Here is a 22,227-nt window from a genome sequence, read left to right as displayed (position 1 = left end):
ATTTATTTCTTTTTCTCGGTTCAGTTTCGGGGATTCTTTTCTTTTCGTTTGCAGCAATTTCACACACATTCAAACCAAAGTAATTCGTTTGTTTTTTTTTTCTCTCGTAAAAATTAAACAAACGAACAAACATCACCCAATTGAATTGATAAAAAAGAAAAGAATAAATTACTAATTTATAAGTAGATAAAACGGTTTCGAATGTTCTAACAAAGCATTATAAATGAATAAAAAGAAAATGATTATATTAAAAAAAAATGAAACAACAGAAAGATATATTGTTATTAAAAAGAATTAAATTAATTAAGAATAAGTTTCACTACTACTTATCTCCGTCTTCTAAGTATCGCAATAACAACAACAGTGAAATGAATGAAGTTATGCATAACATTGATTCGTTAAACGAACCATATACGATAATGCATTTTCAATGTAAATTTCATTTCGGTCTCTTTCTCGAGAGACAATTTTCTTGGTTGGTTTTTTTTTCTTCTAATTTATGCGCCCGATTTTCCTTTTCTCACTATTTTTCAATCTCTTGTCGTCAACACAAAATGCATTTCGTTATTTCTTTTGAGTTTCCGTTGACAAAGACACATACACATTTCAAATCATCGAATTTCATGCATAATTTCATGATAGTCCAATTGAATAATTCAATATTATTCAAAAAAAGAAGAAGAAAAAGAAAGAAAGAAATAACAAACAGAAGAAAACAAAACATTTCCAATTTCTCCCTCTGGCAACTGTAGATATATACATATAAATATATTATAAAATACCGTTCACTCTTTTAACAGCACACTCAATTTCGGTATGAGCATCACACACAATTTTTCAACATCATTCAACTGGATTGAACGAAAATAAAAAAAAGTGAACATACAGCAAATTAAAAAACGGACATTAGTTTTGGAATGCGTATATATGACATTGACACCCAAAATTTAATGTTCGTTTTACAAATTTCACAAAATGCATTCAGCATCTATAAATTAGATATGTATTCCTTCAGATTTTCCCTTTGATTTCCATATTCTCGCTAAACAAAACAAAAAAAATTAATGGTGTTTCTAGATTATGTCCATTCAAATGAATGGGACATAATTTGAACAAGTAAAATAGAGAAGCAGCATCTTCGCAAAAGAGTGATAGATAGAGAGAGAGAGAAAGAGAGGGGAAGAGAAATGAATGGGAAATTCGTCAAATAAAATCGTGTTATTTAACAGAAAAGTACATAGATTAAAACATAGGCAAAATTGATTGCAACGAAAACATTACAGTGATGGACTTGAATGAACTTATGACCTCAACCACTCTATTGCACAAATTAAACAAAATACAAGAATATTACTATATTATAAATTATATTATTTTTGCGAATAAATGCAACCACAACAGCAAACAGCAACAACAAACAAATGCAACTAATGAAATGAGAATGAAATTAAAAAAAAAATATGAAAAGACAAATGAGATGAGTCAATATTGTTTTTTTTTTCTCTCTGTGTAAATAAACTGACAAATGTAGGTAATAAACAAATATTGCTATGCTGCACTCACAGTGGCGGTGCTAGTTTTTGGACGCAGCCTAGCAATAATCCGTAATTTAATTAAGTTATTTATCAACAACAACAACAACAACAACAAACAACAAATATATTTTTCTTTATTATTGTGCATTTTACTAAATAAAAACGAATAAAAAAAGAACACAACACAAAACAAAAAATGGTGAAAAGAACGATTGAAATGGATAGATTCAAATTTCGACGAAGTGATAGCGAATTAATTTCTGCACAAATTTTTTATGTATCGCGCCAATGAATTTTTATATTTCATTCGATATTTCTTTCATTTACGTCGTAATTTTATGTTGAAACATTTGTTTTTTTTTTCTTCTTTCGATCGGTTGTAACAGTGCATTTTTTTGGTTCATATTTTATTTGAAAAAAGAAAATCTCAATATGACACAAGCACAAAACGGCACGAAATCCCAATGTGAATTCGATTGAGTGGATTGAAATGTTTCCCGTTGACGAATCAAATCGAACAAAAATATATTAATCGAAATAAATATTGAATCGATTTCAAATCCGGATGGTTTGGTTTTTGCTTGGTATCATTTAATTATTATTGATAAGTGATGACAACAAAATGAAACCGCAACAACAACAACAAAATCACACACATACAACACATGTACGAACAGTTCTTTTTTATATGTTTCAAATATACAAAAAAATCCTCACGTATTTGTATTAGAAATAATAAATGAAAAAAAACTTTATTAATTAATAAAAACGAGAAATCAAATGAATTCAGTGCGTGTTTTTCTGTTTTTTTTTATTTATTTCACTCAAACTACCAGTCTCTTTGAATCTCATTTTGTCAGGAATTTATCAACATACAATTCTTGTATGGACAGTTGAACAATCGGAACGATTGAAATTTAAGCTTTAACCCGCAGAGATCATTGTTACGTGGCATTTTGATGAAGATTTATTTACAAAAAAATTGCTGTACATTTTCACGTTTCAGGGGATAAGTTAATGTTCATGCTTATTAGAATACATCGGCCCATCACAAACACACCCATCGACTATTTAGGCGACTTGGTTCAATGGGTTTTGTGGTGATTTCGTCCATTCCTTGAATAATATTTGTTTCCATTGAGATAATCGCATCGATGGGTTTTCCGCCTTGATTCGTGGTAGATTTTCGGCTTCATATGCTTTGAAAGCAGCTTTCAGTCGTTTCTCAGGATGCTTGTCGGCGGCACCCTCTGCCATGCTATGGAATAAAATACAAGTGTTTTATGATTCGATCGCCTAATGATTTTTCAAACATTTTCTAATTTTTCAACATATTTGTTTAATTCAAATACAAACCTGAGTGCTTTGATCGCCTCATCGATTCCAGACGCTTCGATTGCGTCCGGGTCCAGTCTATTCAAGTTTTCAATAAGCGGCTCATCACTAACAAGTTTTGTCTCCTTTTCCTTAAAAGAACATGCAGAATAAGATTAGAATTATGTTCATTTGTGGTCAATCTCATTCGATGGGCAATTGAAAATCGTATACAATTGTAGAACTTACGGGCTCTTTGTTCGATTTATAAATATTTTCGACAACCTTTTGGCGACGTTCGTTTTCGGCATTGATTTGAGCTTGTGTAACCTTTTGAATCGATGGTTTTCCAGCCGTTTTTATCGATAACATCTCTTGTTCTAGCATCGCTTTATTTTCCGCTTTGCGTCGCAGCAATTCGGCTTTCTTTCGGTCTTCCTCCTCTTTTCGGCTTTTCTTCTTGGCCAGTTGTTTGTCCTCATCAGCCCATAATGCATCTTCAGCTGCTTTTGCAGCTTTGGCTTGAGTCTCTTTCTTTTGCATCGCTTTACGCTCTCGGGATTCCACCGCTTTTGAATTGATTCCCATCTTTTTCGGCATGGTTGACGGTTTCTTTTTTTCTTTAAATCAAAAACTCCCTATGCTCTGTTGTACAAAAAAAAATTCATTTGTGTTTTCTAAATGATAGAACTAACTTACAGTCAATGACACCTGTCAAAATTTGGCATTTTCCTTTTGCTTTTCTAGAAGGTTTGCCATATTGATGCCAATACAAAGGCTATTTACCATGGTCATTATCTCTTTGCATTTTCAGCCATAATGACTGACGTACAGTGTAATTTGATAGTGGATTTACAGAACATGAAGAAAATGCATTTGGCTCAAATTTTAAAATTAATACGAATTAAATGGAAATAGAATGAACAAACAATTGTAGCGTCATCTCTTGTTGGGAAACGATAACATTTTGATGTTGCATTGAACGTATTCACCACCATATGTACGATAATTATGGGTTGTTCAATGAACATAAATTTAACAATGTTCACTGTTAAAGGTAACGAATCGCAGACTTAAACCCATGTAGAATAGAAATAACTGGTGCCTCCACATGGTTTGTGCTATTCGCTAACCTCGTACCGTCTCGAAAATAGCATTTTCAAGTGCATTTTCTATGAATTACAAAAGAGGTTTGTTTCAACTGATTAATTTGAACAAACACTTCAGTTACAAGAATCATCGTCAATAGCAGTAGGCAAGGCCAAACAATATAAATATCGAGATTTTGAGTTTTCAATGGAAGAGCTTAATAAACGTTTATTTTTAATAATAAAATGTAAAAATTGTTCAGTCCGATATACGTAGGTTGGATTTAGAGCTATGTGCGCCACAGCGCAAAAAATTTGAAACATTAAAAGAAATCAAAGAGCAAAAAAAAAATGAGTAAATAACAAAAAGTTGTGTGAAGTTTTTGCAACATTTTTGTTTTTTCGTTTTCGTTTCATTCAAATGGAGGAATGTGCGCAAAACAAATAAAACGGCACACAAATTAAAGCGATTTTGCAATAACTTGCGTTTGAGTATATGGCATTGCGCACTCATCTAGTGTGTGTGTGTGTGTATATTATAACGTGGTGAAGCGGCCGCTTCTCTTTCCATCCACGTATTTTAATTAACGAATAAGTTGATGAAGGTACGAACTAATCGGCCGATTATCAAAAATATTTCTCTTAAACTGTGAAGCATTTTATATTGAGAGTGTCCAATTATCGGGCGAAGTGTATAGCAGCAGCGGCGGCGGCGGCAGTTGCATTTGAATCGTGCAATTTAAAAGGTGCACGTATGCCTAAGTGGTTATCCATAAAGTGATTGCATACGGAAATCAAGTTTTCTTTTCGTTTCTTTTTTCGCATTGCTTTCTTAAAGGCTATTGACATTTCAAAGACCCCATATTTGTTCCTGCTTCAATAATTATTTCATGTGTTCTCTCTCTCTCTCTCTCTCTCTCTTGCTCGGCTTTTTGCATATGAAAATTATAATTGCATTCGACATGTGTTTGTGCATGGTATATGTATATGAAAAAAAAATGTGCCGTTCATTTTTCCACATTTGGGCTTCGGCTATGTAAACTGCGCTCTCGTTCTCTTTGCGTAAGCGTATCGGAATTGCAAACCGGCGCACATACACAACATTTGGTTGTTACAAGAAACATTTTAATTTCGATCCAAATGTTTGCGTTGTGGCTCTTTTCGTCTGCCCCCTTTATACTTTTATACATCATACGTATATTTTTTTACTTCTTCTTTTTTTTTATTTCAAAGCAACATTTATCGTCTCCTTGTATCACTACATGATAATGATTACAAATTCGAAGGAAAGGAAATTATCTGACTTGGACGAAGTGCTCAGCATTGCCATTGCAATGCAAATGAAATTGCCCAGAATAATTACTGGTGGAGAGATGCAACAGCAGCAGCAGTAACCGCCGCAGCAGGAAAAAGAAACACGAGAGAGAGAGAGAGAGAGATGTATGGCAAACGACATGCAAAACGCCGCTAATCTCACCACATGCACCAACGGCATTGAAACTTATTGCTCTCAGGCCAGGCCAACACGAATACAAATGCCGATGCAAAAGTCATAAATAACAATTAATAGAAATCATAGGTGCATCATTTGCCGTCTAACGGAACACATTTGTTTACTCACTCACTCTTCTTCTCTCTGTGTGTGTCTCTCTCTTTCTCTTTCTCATACATGAAACTATTATAATAATTATGTGTATTGTTTATGCATAAAAAACATGCGGGATGAATTTGAATATCCATCTATTATTCGACTCTTCAGATTTCTGAAAAAATCCGACGACGAAATAAAAAAAAAAATCTTGTCTGCGAAGTAAAAATGAAGAGATTTTTACATTAACGAGATGTGGATAAAAAGATATGAATAGCGAGGCATAAGAACGGCTAAAAAGTCCAACTGAAAAAAATGTCTGTCAAGGGAAAAGAGTTCAATTTAATGATTCTTTTTTCTTCTTCTTGTTCTCTCATTCCTTCGTTGCTTTGCCGTTTTCACGTTTCGTTCCATCTTAAATCACACTAATTTCATGTATATTGTTAGCGAGATGTGAGCTCTGTAAAAGTATTGAATAACATACACCCTTTCGTCAACGCCGTGCTATCATCGCACACAAGAGAATGATTAATTCATGCTTAAGAGCTTTTTTCCCTTCTTTGGTTAGTAATTAGTTTGAATTTGCTTATGCATGCATATTACGTGTCGCAGTGCTCATGTTGTACCGTTGTCGTTGTCCTCGACTAGAGAGGAGAGCAATATGGAAAGCAGAAAAAAAGAATACGGCTGATGTCTGATCTCTGACTGCCGTCTTTATGTGCTGTAAACAACGTTTTTTTTATTTCTTCCTTCAGAAATCGTCGTGAAACAGCCGAAAGTATCGCCATATATACATATATGGAAAACAATACACGAATATTTCCGTTTTTCGCCATAATAATTTAGCAGATGGGACTATTGAAATACAGAAGAGCTGCTTTTGCAAAAAAAAAGTTACACATGAAAATTTCTTTGTTTGAGGTTTTTGCCGCACAAAGGACGAAACGGGAGTGTGAGAGAGAGAGTGAGAGAGAGAGAGAGGACGAGAGAAGAAAAAAAAACGAAAGTGCCTGTTCAATGCAATTTTTTTTTGTTCAAACATCATACTTGTTAGCATAAACACATAGAATTGTGCATAAGAGCACAAAAGATCCTGTACGATCTGAGTAGTACACAGAGGTTTGCCGAATGCCGAATTTTCACATTTACTTTCTCGACAAGCGACTGCATTGTTCGGCGCGTAAAGGCGCCGAACACACACCGAAAAATCGTCATCAGAGAGAAAGAGAGAGAGAGAGCTCATTCACGAAAAAAAAAATATTTTTTATGCAAACGAGAAATAACAGTTCTATTTTTCAAACAACAATCAACCCAAACCGCTTCCGATGCAAAACTTACATCCATAAGTCATGGTTGAACGGCTGAATCCTGATCAATTCTAACTGCACTCAACTCTTTCACTCTCCTATGCGTGAACGAATATACATACAAACAAACATACAAATTGAAACAATATCCTCGTCGTACATCGTATTTTATGCCTGATAATTGCAGGCAATGTACAAAACATAAGCCTGCGTACTTCCAGCGAATCACGTTCGATGCACCATCTATCTATCTATCTATCTACGGTGCATATTTTTCTCTCAATAATTTGCATTTTCATATTTCGCCAAGCTCCATTTGATACCTTATGCCGGGTAATAAAAAAATAGTTTCGGTTCGATATATGTATATATCCTGCTACCGTGTACCAATGCCAATCCCATTCAAACTTCTCCAGACCTAATTCTATCTCACAATGTTCTCGATCAATGTGCCCTCAAAATGATATGCGGAAAATCGAAGCCCAAAAACATTAATAATTTTACCTTTTTTTTCCCGATAATTTATTCGCATTATCATTTGATTTTTTTTTTCCCATTTCAATCACTACATTACACACATTTGAATAACAATAGACGATCGACACACACACGGAACAAAAATCGCATAAAATGCATTTGTATACGTGTTATGGGCTTTTATTCATCTTTGAAAAGGTTACATAATAGTTTCATTAGGAGTAACCCCTTAACATTGCTTAACTTAAGATAAACGAGTTTAACTTAACGTTGTTTTTTCGTCCCGATGCAATAAAAATGCAACAACAACAATGCACAATACACAGAGACACCAACCAATCTCTGAATCTAATGCACGACAATATACACGTAGATGTGTACACAGATGCCACTGTGCTAACACATCACGGCGCACATCTCTCTCTCACACACACACACACTCGACGCAACAGAAAACACAGAACCACTCTTACACACAATGAATGCATCAAATCGACATACACACAAAAAAAAAAACAACAAAACACCGCACTAAAGGTACAAATGTAAAAAGGCAACATATTGATGTGAACGGGATGTGAAACAAAAAGCAAAACAACGCACATACAAAAAAATTCACTGCAGAAAAAACCTCTAACCCTTTCTTGTACCCCATAGAGATATTTAATTTATTCATTTTTCTTATTCAGGAAAAAAAAAGAATTATTAATGCGTGTTTGTTATACGTACGGATGGATGGATACCTTATTTTAATATATGCAAAACGGTAAAAAACGGATGTTCAAGTTTACTTTCATTCTACGGCCACTTCTTCTTCTTTCTCCTTTTTTTTTGTCATTTATTTTATATTCAAATGCAAACCGGAATTCTATACTCTTTGCATTCAATCCTGACATTCGAACAACACAACCAAATGGTGGTATGTGTAATCAAATAAAACAATTTAATGAAACATAGAGATATTCCAGCATATTCTATTTCCCTTCCATTTTCTGAGCTTCAGCCGATCGTTGTGTGTTGAGGACACAACACACACAAGTCATGTATGGCACTATTTATGCCACTAAAATTAGTCACTTCGCGCTTCTTGTGAAAGTAAAAGTGAGCGAAGAACAACTTGAAAACGAAGTTTAACGAGGTTCGTCCTTTTACCGGTGTCGCTTGGAAAATAAATTTCGAATTCATACACTTCGACAACGAGAACGAGCAACGAGCTGAGGCATTTCAAGGAAAATATGTCTCGAACGGCAAACGAACCGAGCAATTTTCGCAAAGTGAATTGCGACGCTTGGTTTTTAAAGGTTTTTTTTTGCACATTTGGTGTGCGATATGTTCTGTCGTGTCGATTGCATCGTGTCAATCATTAAAAAAAAGTTCTTATAAGCATACACATCAATTGACAGTAAAATAAAATCAATTAATCATTCGTGCGCGATGTGTAAAGTGTTTGGAATGAAGAAAAAAAAAGTTGCCGCAAAGAATCGATTCATTTGGTTTCAGGATTGGTGTGTGAAAATACCCGTGATACTATAAAACCTAATTGGTGGTTCATTAAAAGATGAAAGCGGCGGAAATATTTTTTTCTCTGCACTTGGTTGTTTAATTGAATATTTCATAGTAAAAAGATGAAAAAAAAGGAAAAGAAAAAGTTGAAAAAAAATTGTGATTCGCACAACGCTTTTTCAAAACAAAAGCCAAAAACAAAACGACTCATGCAAGTTCATCAAGCGGCTTGTTCCGGCGAACGAGTTGAATTTCAGTTTGAAATGTGTTTAAATTGTCGAATTCCGTCTGGAAAAAAAACGACCGTGCACTTGAATTTATGCTGCCCTGAATAATCCGCCGAACGAGTTTAAGGGAAATGAATGTGTGGGTTTCATCAGCTCATTCTTTTGAGTGCAGGAAAAAAAAGAAAATTGTGGAAAAAGATGAAAATTCATTAAACGTGCAAATTGGTTGCTGGTGTTTTTGCGCTCGTTGTCAGCGATGTACAATCTTTGTGGATGTGCTTCGCTCAGCACCGTGCACACACATCTCTACACACTTCGGGCGTTCTCGAGCTATAAAGATCGTTATTCATTGATACGCAATCCCCCTTGCTTACCACATTCGCTACTCTTTTCATTTAAAATTGTCAGTCTTCAACATTAGATCGAATCAACGACGTTTCATCTCTCATCCTTATTATATTTATCTTATGTATGACACAGGCAGTTTTTTTTCCTTTCTCTCGCTCTCTTTCTATCTTTCTCTTTTCGTCACGCTCGCGCAATCTATCGATGGTTTACTCGTTCGTTCGCATCCACGTACACACATACACTGTCACTCATTCCGTGCGACAAAGATGAGAAGAGAGAAAAAATAAATAAATAGCATTACCCCCGAAAAGAAATTCGGGTTAATACAAGACGAGAAGTTGAATTGAAAACGTTGCAAACGAACCCAACGTACTGTACGTTGCTTGATATTTGTCTCGTTTCATTATACGGAGATGCTCCATATGCATATTATACAGTATTGAGTTAGATGAGTGGAAGCGTAAAAATGAAATAAGAGCGTGTAGCGCTCACACATTGTGTGCGCGCCGATCGCACACATATGTATATACCTATATTTCGCATTGCGTATATATACATATTTCTCTTTTTGCAAATAACAAAAAAGGCATAAATATAAAATATATTGCTTCACGCATCATAAAACCTGAAGAGGTAAGCAAAAAATTAGCGTTAAAAATTATGCTAATGAAAATGCTGTACTGTTCGTATTATAATAATCGCACATCATAGTGTGTTGTGTTTAGCCAAAGCGAATGTGCACAATGTAAGCGTAAGCCAGTTCACAGACACTCCACCATGCAACAACGAACACAAAAGAAGAAAGAGCGAAATGCAAAAAAAAAAAATAAATAATATGAAATACCAGCCGAATCAACGTGCGATAGGAGAAGAGATAGACAGGCAAAGAGATAGTTGGTGCGATGCAGGTAGAAAAACAAATACGGCATAAATCTGGTTTACGGTTTGCATTTTGCATTGTATTATTGATTGTAATAAAACAGTTTCGATAGTTAAACACTTTAGAATCGAGAAACAAACTGCCATCCTAACCACTGAACAAACAGTTTTACACAACGAAACCGATAAATCGATTTGATTGAATGCGAAAAATTCAGCGCGAATTATTCGTGCGAATTATCGATGTGAGTTAGAATTGAGAGAAGAGAGATACACACTTACGCATGCATAACATCCAGAGAGAGAGAGAGAGAGAGAAAGAGAGGGAGAGACGAAGAGAGAAATAGGATTAAAATGTGTTTTGTCAACAACAAAAAAATATAAATTGTTTGTTCAAGACCGAATTGGAACAGAACTCTTGCGGAATCGGAAATGGCAAATAGATACACAAACGCACCCAGCGAAAATAGAAAAAAAAATACTCTGCTTCCATTCCAACAAGCATAATGTGATGTAAGTATTTAAGCTGAATTTCAAGTGCATGAATGCGAAATGAGGTGGATCTCTCTATCTATCTCGCACTCTCGAATATTTCGAAATGCATAAATTAGCTGATTTACTTATTTCCACTTTTGTGGCACGTCATTCGAAGTGCTGATCAAAAAGTTGATCGCTATTTTATTTATTCATGCAATAAATCCGACCGAAATTGGGCCTTACGAATTGCAAATGCATACTTGAAAAGTCGATAGGTTTAGCAAATTGACGAAATAATTAGACGGTTCCCGTTCGATGCAATTAAAATTGCATGCTTTGATTTATTCGATTTTAGACGTTACATCAACAATGCATAGCTTGAAAATCCGAATATTGAAGATGCTTGATTTCGTTATCATTATGATTGTGTATATATGCATAAAGTCATGGTTCATTCAATTTTCAACATCGAAGAGCTCGAGAGTTTTATAGAGAGAACAACAACAGCAATATCGAAAAAATGACGGAATAAATAAAATCTGACAATAGTCTCATTCCATCTGAAACGAATGTAATTTCACAAAATTGGAAATCGCATGGAATTTTACGATCAGGAATTTCAATATTGTTTTGTTGGAATTTTCGACAACAACGCAATTCCAACATCCGCATATTTGCTGTGAAATGTCATGGAAAAATCAAATTTCATATTATTATTGGTACAAATGAGAGAGAGAGAGAGAGAGAGAGAGAGAGAGAGAGAGAGAGAGAGATAGGAAAACCACACAAACACACAAATGTAAAAGCAAATTATTTCGAGTCTTGAAACGAACGAACGAACGAACGATTTCATTTGCCTGAATTCAAAATTCGAATTTTCTTGTTTCGTCTCAAGCCACACCATTCAATAAATATGGGCAATTTTTTGTTTTTGGTGCAAGAGATTCCATGGCACCTGGCTTCATTTGCTCGGCATAAAGGCAGGCATTCAACAGGTTTTATCATTATTTTCACCGGCACTGATTATGTAATCATTTTGAGTGGCTAATCATTTTGCTTTGGAGTTTCCACTTTTCCATTTATCTCTTGATCAAATTAAAAAGTGCTATTGAGTAAAGGCGCGACGATTGACGAAATTCACAACAACACACGATGGCTATGGCGGTGTCAGTCGTTCAAGAAGAAGCTATTTGCTACGGAAAAATGCTATATATCTCTCTCCCTATCTTTCTTTCACACAACACACACACATACACTAATGAATCAACGTCTTGAGAAGGTAAAAATATCCTTTTCACTATCGAAGCAATGTTCAACTGCCGCTCTTATTCGTCTCGCTACAAAAATCAATGTAAACAAAATATCGGAATAATTTTTGGATTTCGTGGGAAACAGCGAAAAGTGGACCAGCAATTCAATTAAAATGGAATATAATATATAGGTTCGGTTTCGTATGCCAAATAATCGTCGATAAAATGGTGTTTATCGCTTATAACAGATTCGATTGTTTTGTATTGACTGACGTTGTCAATGTTATCGATAGTGAAAGTTTCATGCATTTAAAATATTTGCAAAATAAATTACTTATGTATTAATTGTTAAATATAAATTGTCGTGTGCGAATTTTCATGTGCGTTACAAAATTCGTCAGAGCCTGATTCAGTGGCCACACAGCGGGCGTACCCTATGTTTTGTAGTATTTCCGACGTATGCACGTTGTCGGCAACAGTGGCAAAAATACGAGCAATAAACTTTTGGGTTACTTTTGGACAAATTCGTGTGGTTGGTCAAGGCAATGAGTGGAAATGTTAGGCCCTGGGCAGTGTACATAGAGTGGTAGACGATGCCATTCAAAATGGCACAGATGATGCTCAACGAGCGAGCAATGAACGTGATTTATACACAATGAAACTGTTTGTGAATAAAGCCGCACATCCGAAAATCTATCTGAATGTATGTTGTACATAATGTAGCAAAAATGGGATAGAAAGTTTCCGAAAAAGAAATAAACGCGTGTCCTATAGCAGAGCTACCGATACGTGTTTTTTTTAGCCGGAATGGATGAAATACACTCGAGTGTTTACATAAACCGTTGAATGTGCACACTTCAGACTTTTTTTGGGCATGTATTTTGAGATTGCCAGCGAAAACGGTATGTTGGAAGTGGTGAACGAACGCTGGGTGTGTATGTGTATGCGATGAAGGATGAATACGTAGCGTTCAACCAAAAACTAAGGATGATATAGGGGTTTGCATTTATACCGTGTACGGAGTGCGTTTGTGTGTCTCTCTCTCTCTCTATGTGTGTGTGTGTGTCTAACTGGGTATGTGTATGTATATGTTTGTATATAATGTTCAACGTTCAGCACTATGCTTTGCTTCGTGCTTATCGGCCGCGTGTCTGTAATAGGAGGGGTGTTACTTAGCAACGAATCCATTCATGTAGTTGTAACTTACCCTTCAATTTTTTTTCTATTCACTAATACATCCAATCACATACCACGCAATAACACGGAATCAATATCTTTCTCGGTTGCTCCTTCCCTCTCACACGTTTCGGTCACGTCTCGAATGCCAAACCGTGCACAGTTGCTATTAGGCATGTCGAAAAAAGGCAATGAAATGAAAATGACAAAAAAAAAAGAATTGGAAGAATGAAAAGAGAGAGAGAGAAAGGCAGCAGCAGTAGCAGTAGCAGCAGTGGCAGTAATAACACCACCACCACTACCAGCACCAGGCACCAAATGGAGAGAGAAAAAACGAAAAGTGAAAAAGAAATGTGGAAAACGCAAATAGAAGAGACATTGTGAAAAAAAAATAAATCCAAATCTCATTGTGTATTCGGATGTGTGGATGTCGATGATGGATAAGAACCTGAGCACAACTGAGGGGGCAGACGCGATTCAAAATGAGAAATATTCGGGAAAAAAAAGTATTATTCTTTGATATGATGCTTTTGATGCCTTTCACATGGTTGATGAAATCGCGCTCTGTGGCTCTAAAATACAGCAGCAGCAGCAGCACACACAAACACACGCAAAATGAGGGAAAAAAAAGTTCAGAAATGATATTGGAAAAGAGACTTCTTGATTACTGACGGTGTGTGAGTGTGAGCATTGTAATATTGTTACTTGTTGTGTTACTCGAAACGGGTGCAAATTTATGTACAATAGAGCACATCAACGACAACGCAATCATGATGACGGCGACAACAACAGGAAAAAAACTCCTTCTTTCATTTTGCAAGCAGATATACATGGCATGTACAAAATGACGAAAGAAATAGAGTGAGCGAGCGAGCGAAACTGTGAGGGAGACTGAGAGCGAGATTGTCACAGCGAGAGCATCAAAAAAATTATGACTAAAACGAAATCTAAAGATTAATAAGTGCACACGTACACGCACATACTCCCACATGATGCAACATCCACTAAAGTGGATTTATTTTCAATGATACTTTTTGTCAGGAAATGCTGCCTCTCCGCCATTCGCTCTTTTTTTTTCAAACATGGAACTAGCAAACAAGCAGACATAGATCCCTAAAAATGGCCCAATCAGTCATGGAGGATTTGGTCGAATGACTCTTGAAATGGCAAAAAAAATGTGTAGAAAGCAAAAAGAACGCAACAAAACCATCAAAATGGTCATCATTCGAAAAAGAATAAGTCTAATCAACAAAAAGGAAAATATTTTGGGATTTTCAATATTTAAACTGATGCCATTCAGAAAATCTACGAAGATCCTATGCCTTTGTAGCATTATATACATACATATACACAAAATCTCGTTCTCTTATCGTACGGCCACGGTCACGACTACAAAATAACAGCAAACATGTACTGATAAGTCATGCATTTGATAGAGATTTATTCCGCATCTCTCATTCGAAACATTTTCAACTGTTCTCCACTATAAAATAAATATAATAACAGAAATCAGTTTTCACTTCGTTTTTCCTTTCGTCGGCTTGTGAATTATTATTCACTTTTCAGATCTGTATACGCCGATAAATACGTACAATGAATATAACATTTTTTTTTCTTCTCATCTCCTCATTGCCTACTTGACGAGTAACACTCGACGAAAAAAAAGCAAAATGGTTGATTTCGAGGGTGTGTGCGTATGTGCACAACTGCACATACATTATTATATATATAAAGGAAAGAGGAAAAAAAAAGTAACGCTCTAACAAAATCATGCATGACATGAAGTGTGTGTGTCTAGCACTGTCGACTCCATCATTTTATAGATTTCAAAATAAATGATTTTTCCGAATTTCCGGAAATGATTTCTCTTCACTCTGCGACGTACGACACAGTACAACAGAGACAAGGAGTTAAATCGAAAATAATCCAATTGACAATGACATCAAATGGGTTTACATTCGTCATATTATGCTTCATTTTCCTAATTCGCAATGATTTCCATTTCTCAATTGGATTTTTACATGGAAAATTGTTCGGTGATTTCCATTATTCAGCAATCGTTTGCTGTTTTTCGCTTTCATATGAAGTGTGCATGAAAAAAAAGACTCGTCTTCATTCGATTTTCAATTGAAATGCCGGCAACAAGAAGGAAATAAAAAAAGAACACAGCAGAATAGAAAAATCTCGCTATAAAAATGTATAAATATCGATACAAATGTTACAGCAAACATTGGCCAAACCGTAATTAGCCCCCAAACTTGAAACGTAATCGTCAATTTTTTTTAAACTTAAATTATGTTGAATTTTGAAGAAAGAAAGAAATGTTTAGCCACTTTATAGAAATTAATTTTTGACACGAATAAGCAATAGTCTTCTTTCTTTTACCGTTCGGAAGCAAAACTTTCGAATCAAAGTTGAAAGTAAAGTTTTGCTGGTTTGTTGTTGTTTTTGTCGCGCGTGGTCGTGAAATTAAAACAGAGCAAGAAATGAAGCCGTATTTCTAACGCTGCCAACGTGTGTTTATACGAACTTTGAAGATGTCAGAAAGCGGATGAATGATATTTCCTCGGCAAGTGTGGCAGAAAATGCATAAGATAAGTTTTAGTTACCTGTTCCAATTATGAATTGAGTGCAACAACGTATCGTGCAACGCTACCAAATAGAAAAAGCATAAAATGGTTAACTATAGCATGAAAAGTTTTCTTCTTTTGTTGCTTTTGTCGTTGATACTGCTGCTGCTACTGCTGCGTGTTGCCAGCCATATAGTAGAAAATTGCGGCGGTAAACGTAAAACTAAACTGAAGTAAATGCACGGAAATGATTTTTGATTCGAGCGAAAAAAAAAAAAATTAAAATATAGAGCACAAAATTGTTGGAGTAATAAGAAAAGACATCGTAAGTAAAGTATCGATGAACATTGAACAGCGAATCAAATGACTGAAAATATGAGTGGTAACAAAAACAGCAACAACAGCAGCAGTAGCAACAGCAGAAAACGTTTCATATTCATAACATAGAGCAAAAAAAAACATGCAGCAGAGAGACAGAAACGCACCGGCACGCCAAGAAATTTGAAATTACCTTGTTGAAAGGTATTCGTTTATTAGCTATTTTCAGTTTATATTGTATGTGTCTCGTATTTAACAATAACTAAACAATGTATTTTTCACCGAAGTGTGCTCATCATCGTTGTGCATACATTAAAATAGTCATTGGGAGACATAGAATCAGTGAAAGAGTGAACAAATAAACAACCGAGACCGAACCGACTCGTAAGCGAGAGAAAGAAAGAATGAATAAAAGATAGAGATATATATTCAGCTCGCCACGCAGTTCATAGTAGAGAGCGCGCGCGCGCGATACAACTGCCTTTGCATAAGCACTAATTAATAATGTGAAATAACACAACTGTATGTAAATGAATTGTGTGATTCGCAGAAGGGTTCGTTGCTTAGCTTGCTGCGCTAACACTTTTCGACTGTGCGCTTTAATGCAATGCAATGTGCGTGTGTGTGTGTGTGTGTGTGCGTGTGCGCGCACGATATTCGATTCTGAGCATGATGTACAGCGCAGCGGCGCAAACGTATAAGGAAAATGCACATAATAAAAAATCGGTTGTGTTTTGAATCAACTAATTTGCATAAGAATGTACTTAATTTTTTCACGTTCAATTTTTTTTCTCTCTCCCGAATACGTTTTGTATGCAAACAATATTTATTGTAGACATTTTATGCGGAGAGAGAGAGCAGTTTTTTTTCATTTCAGACTTAGTTTCGGGTGAAATAAAAAAAAATCGTTTGAAACTATGCATCTGTGGATGTAGAAAATCAGCAGATGTTAAAAGTGTAGCATCACATTAATTTGACTCCGATTGAATGTGTGTCTTGCTGATAATTAAGTCTCAAAGACGGCAGTTTCAAACTGTCGGATTCTGTGTGAATTCATCATGCAATTCATGGTGAACGATGTGAACGCAATTTGCATACGGATGCCAATGTAATAAAAGAGTATTTAAGAGTTACTAATTTTGCCGTGATTGCTAAACGAGGTGTTAGAAAATGTTGCAATCTATTGAGATTATTTCAACCCCATTTTTTTCAACCTGGCTCATCGCAACAACAACAACAACAAAATCGAGTCAATTGTGAGCATTTCTTTTTCTCTTTTAAAATAATTGTTTTGAAAGTAAATATCACACACTCATGTCGAGTGTTGAAGGAAGAAACTCATCTCTAACGATGCGCTCGCTAAGTGCATCGCCATCACTTGTAATGCATTGAAATTTTACAGAAGAAGAAGTAGTAGAATACTTGGTTTTACTTATGACTCTGGCTACCTTCTGCAAGCACACAAAAAGCGGCTCAACAGAAAATTGGTGAAGCCGTTCATTTTTACCACATTACATTCACATTCATGTCGTAACAACACATTGGATTCGTTGGCGAAGCAACAACTAAACATGTTTTAAAAAAAAAATTAGTCAATTATTCATTTATATGTGTTAATTTGTATTTGATCATTTGAATGTGCGTTTGGTTTGCAGCGCCGTAATAATATTATAGCGATGGCCATAAATTGAAAGAAAATAATAAATTGTGTTGCGTTTGTTAGTTACAAGGCATTTTAATACTACATATGGTGGGCATGTAACTGCAATTGAAAAATATTTTAATGCGTGCTGTGTGTTGTGCAACGCGCATTAACAACAATTGCCGTATAAGTGCGGCCGATAGTTCTCGTTCCCTCTTCTCTCTATCAGTCAGGTCTATCAGTCTTGTTTTCTCACTCACTTGCTCTTGCTCTTGCTCTCTGTCTCTCATTCTATCTACCATATGCGCGCACCTTTATCACCTCTCATTTTGCCTCGTTTCTTCGCTGTATGTCATTTCGTTATGCACTTCAAATATTGCGTTACAGGTGTAATCGCGATGATAATTTGATGTTAATGTATAGTTGTTGCACACATATAGTAATACCAAAATGCAGAAAAGGATACTAATGATGATATTGTTATTTATATGATGCGGTGAATAAATTTGAATTCTTTTTTCTTGTTGCTGTTGTTGTTCAGGGTCGATGTTCATTCATTGTTAATCTTTCGAATGCATCATTTTAATCATAAAAAATTATGGAGAAAGAAACAGTTGAAGTTCATTTGAGTTTGACTTTGTTGCGCTTTATTTTCGTTTTTTGTTGTTGTTGTTGTTGTATTTCTTGCATGTTCAAAGGGGACTGTGTGTTCTCACACGTTATGGCATGTCAAAGCTAAGCCCTGATGAATTCGTTCTTGTTTGTTGCTTCTTTGCTGCCTCCTCTACTTCTTCATCATCCTTGTGTTTTTTGTGTCAGTGTCTTGGTTCTGTTGTCTCCATTTCACCTCTCGTTCCACTCCCAATCCACTGCAACACATTTCTTGCACCGTTTTGAGAGGGGAATACATGTTTGTTGTTATTGATATATATTTTTTGTTACTTTTTCATTCTCTTTCTCCCTCGTCAACACTTCGAATGCATGCGAATGAAATGAATTTTCTTGAGGAGCTGTTACATCATCGGTATTCTTATCTTGAATATAATTTCGTATCGAATATTCCATGTAATTTGTTTACGGCCCTGATTTCTCTTTTTCAACGCCAAACGCATGGTAATTGGAAAAGAATGTTTTGGTAGAATAAATTTTGGTCGATGAATACAATTTGATGGAATTGTCGTATCATTCGTCAAACTCTTTAGCTCTCTTCTTTCGCTCGCTCTCTCTCTCTCTCGAAACGAGAAGCAATTTGTTTAGAAAAAGAAGCAAAAAAAAACGGAATGATGTTGCTTGGAAACAATCACGATTTAAGAGTGATCACTCGAATCTCTTTTTTCGAGAAGGTTTGATTGCTTTTTCGAGCATCTCTTCTTCTTTTTTAACAGTCTATTGAATGAACTCAATCAATGGGACAAATTGTATCGAACCGAAACAAAAACGAAAGAGTCATACTAGTTTTAATATACCCAATGACAACAAGATACCTGTGAAAATTCACTCTAAATACAATTTGTCTGTAGAATAAGTGGGCAACAGCGAATAAAAAAAAACAACCGTTCATAAAATAAAGATGTCTGGTGCGCTGTGGACGAAATAAGTTATCGTTTGCTTTCGATCTATTTTTTTCTGCCGTCACTCTTGATTCATCATTATGGTGGCATGCGACCGTTAAGAGAATGATGCCTGCGTTTTAAAGTTGAACGAACGCACGGCTCGTTATCATTAGATATGTTCTGTAAATTCGATTCGAGCCAATAATTCCACAATTGAATATGCATATTTGAGAGGGATAGAGACAGACCCGCGACCAGTCTCTCCATCCGTGTTCAGTGTGTGGTATATCTATCTATTCAGCGGTAAATGCGAATACAATTTGAGTACACTGGGTACGCAATGTGTGTGTTTTTTTTATGTGCATCTTAGAGCTTTCCTACAACGTCTGTAATGCCGAGAATCACACGCGAAATCCGCTCACGAAGTGCTATTATGTGTACAGTACATGCCTACATCACGGGATGCTACACATAATATTTTGCATGCGTCAAAGTGTGAAAAATTGTGCATGCGCATGTATAAATATAAAATGTAGTTTCGCTTTACATTTTTTTTGCCGTTTGTTGTTCCTTTCTTTTTTTCTACCACTGTATTCTTATACTTTGTGCGATTTTTTTTTAACGCGCGCTCTCTCAATCACGTTCCGTCTCGCTCGTTCACCACATCTTCCTCTCGCTCTCGTCCATCGTTTGGCACGGCTATTTGCTACATCACACGTATAAAATATGGGCTGAGCAAAATAGTACACGTAAATACACGCTCACACTAGCACACAACTCCATCGCATTGTCAGCAAATATATAGCCAGCGATGAAGTGCTCAGTATATTGAAGTTGTGCACACACAACAAGAGAACGGTACTGCTTTCATTTTTCCTTTTTCCGCCGTAATTTTCATCGTTACCGCCGTTATAGCGTTTGCTTGTTGTTGCTGCTTTTGCCGCTTCTTCAGCAAATTTGTGTATTGTGTTTTGTTGTGCTGTGCTGTGCTGTGCTGTGCGGTGCGGTGCGGTGCGCTGCTAAATACTTGAATGTTGCCTCTTTTTTTCTCCATACATTTCAAATCGATGCACAGGCACAGCCACATACACTGACACCGTACTGTGAAAATACGAAAATGCGTCGATTTGGCAAATCCGCAATCGGACTCAGCACAACACATTGGCATACGCCTATTTTGGATCGAATTTGATGGCCTTTCGAACTTGTTGCGAACAAGCTATTGGAAATGAATAGTAAAATCAAACTAAAATATCGTAACAGCGACGATTCCGAAATATTTAAAATGAAAAATGAAACGAGTCAATAATTCAAAAACCACATCAAAACCAACTAGAAAATCCGCTGATGGGTCCGTAGCATGCGATACATTCATTCCATATGCAGTACGAACTGGTTGGTTGCGTCTCACTCGATCGTGCTGTTGCGCACGGCACACATGCACACAGTCTCTCTCTGTCTTACTCTGCCGCTCAATCGGAGAGCCGGGCACATTCACTCGTTCCACGGTTAAGCTTGCACATACATAGAGTAAATGTGAAATACATACATTCCCTATGTACAAACACATCGCAACGAATAAAAAAAACGTCTTTTATACGTCGCTGGCTGTTGTGGCACTATTGAAAATCGTATAAAATCATTCACATATAGTCGTTCGTGCTGTTTGAAAACTGGTTATTTAATTTGCAAGTCAAAGCAAAGGAAAAATTCTTTTTCGAAAAAGTTATTCCGTATTCGGGTTTTTACTATCGAACAAGTTATTCTGCTCTCTGGTTGTGTGTTGTGTGCATTTGTTTCGTTAATTCCTCGATTCAAATTTTTTCCCATTTTATTTATTGCGTAAATTCAAATGTCCCATCAATTTTCACTGTTATCAACAACAACAAAACCGAACCAACCAACCAAAAAACAACAAAATTTTATATTCTTTTTTGGTTTGGTATTTTCTAAAGAATGAAAAAAAAACCATACATATATAGTAAATTGTATTTTTTTTCTTCTTTTGATTCGTTAATTTGTTTAGTTTCGGATTTCGTTCGATATGATTTTGTTCGTTTATTTGTTCTCATAAATATATATATAATCGAAGTTGTTTGGTTTGGTCATCGTCGTTGGCAATGTACAGTTATTTAAAGTTTAAATATGGTAAAGAAGCGACCGCCAATTTAGTCATGTGGCGCATACGAAATTTCTTTTTTTTGTCTCGTTGTTGTTGTTTTTTTATTTCGGTTTCGGTTTTGGATTTATAACGGCAAAGAGAAAGAAAATATATAAAATAAAACATGTTAAAATCACTCTCACAAGAAAGTGTGTATGAGATTTTTAAGACTGTCAACGCGTTGACATCGTTTCGATCATTCCGTCGAACTGGTATATCGTGGTAAAAAATCAAATGTAATATTCAGATGTGTGGTTGATATTCGAACGGTTGGAACGTAGTCTTCGTCGAGCTGAACTCAAGCTTCGTCCGAAAATTCGTGGTGCGTGATCATTTCGGTTATAAAATCAAATATATAAATAAAATATGTTTTTTTTTTCATTTCGTTTTAACAGTTTCATTGCGTTAACATGTATTTTCTTGAGTTGAGTTTGAAAGCAAATTCCGAAAATAATTTGCAATCATTGGAAGTAAATTTTCATCGTGAAAGTAAAATGAAATCAACGTTAAACAATAAAAAGAAGAAAAGAGGAGAAAAAAAAACAATAAACTAAAATAAAATGTAATGAAAGTGGTTATGGCACGTATTCGCATCGAACATTTTTCACTCGTTGATTATTTCGCATCCGCGTGAAATACAAAGAGACAAATGAGAAACGGTCGTCAGCTGGTGTTTTTGAAATTTTGTCAATGTGCTGACGTAAAAATCGTCAATTGTAAATTGCAATATTAGTACGAAAAAGCAATAACCAACGAAACAAAGAGAAAACAGAAACCTGAAACGGGAAAAATTTAAATGGAATCGGAATCGGAA

General features: G+C 35.7%; 1 protein-coding gene across 1 annotated transcript; it reads right to left on the bottom strand.

Moving 5' to 3' along the window:
- Positions 1-2,320: 2,320 nt before the first annotated feature.
- On the bottom strand, positions 2,321-3,620 carry LOC129577969 (coiled-coil domain-containing protein 124). The gene is made up of 4 exons (XM_055465893.1): positions 3,549-3,620; positions 3,099-3,494; positions 2,892-3,001; positions 2,321-2,793 (listed from the first exon to the last, which is right to left on the bottom strand). The coding sequence occupies exons 2-4, from the start codon at positions 3,447-3,449 to the stop codon at positions 2,607-2,609; spliced, it is 648 nt and encodes a 215-aa protein (XP_055321868.1). The 5' UTR covers positions 3,450-3,494; positions 3,549-3,620; the 3' UTR covers positions 2,321-2,606.
- Positions 3,621-22,227: the final 18,607 nt, after the last annotated feature.

This window comes from Sitodiplosis mosellana, unplaced genomic scaffold, assembly GCF_009176505.1.
Source record: "Sitodiplosis mosellana isolate CC-2019 unplaced genomic scaffold, AAFC_SMos_1.0 Smas_scaffold_6226, whole genome shotgun sequence".
NCBI classification, from domain to species: Eukaryota; Metazoa; Arthropoda; class Insecta; order Diptera; family Cecidomyiidae; genus Sitodiplosis; species Sitodiplosis mosellana.
The sequence above is the reverse complement of the archived record's forward strand: the minus strand, read 5'-3'. Positions and strand labels throughout refer to the sequence as shown.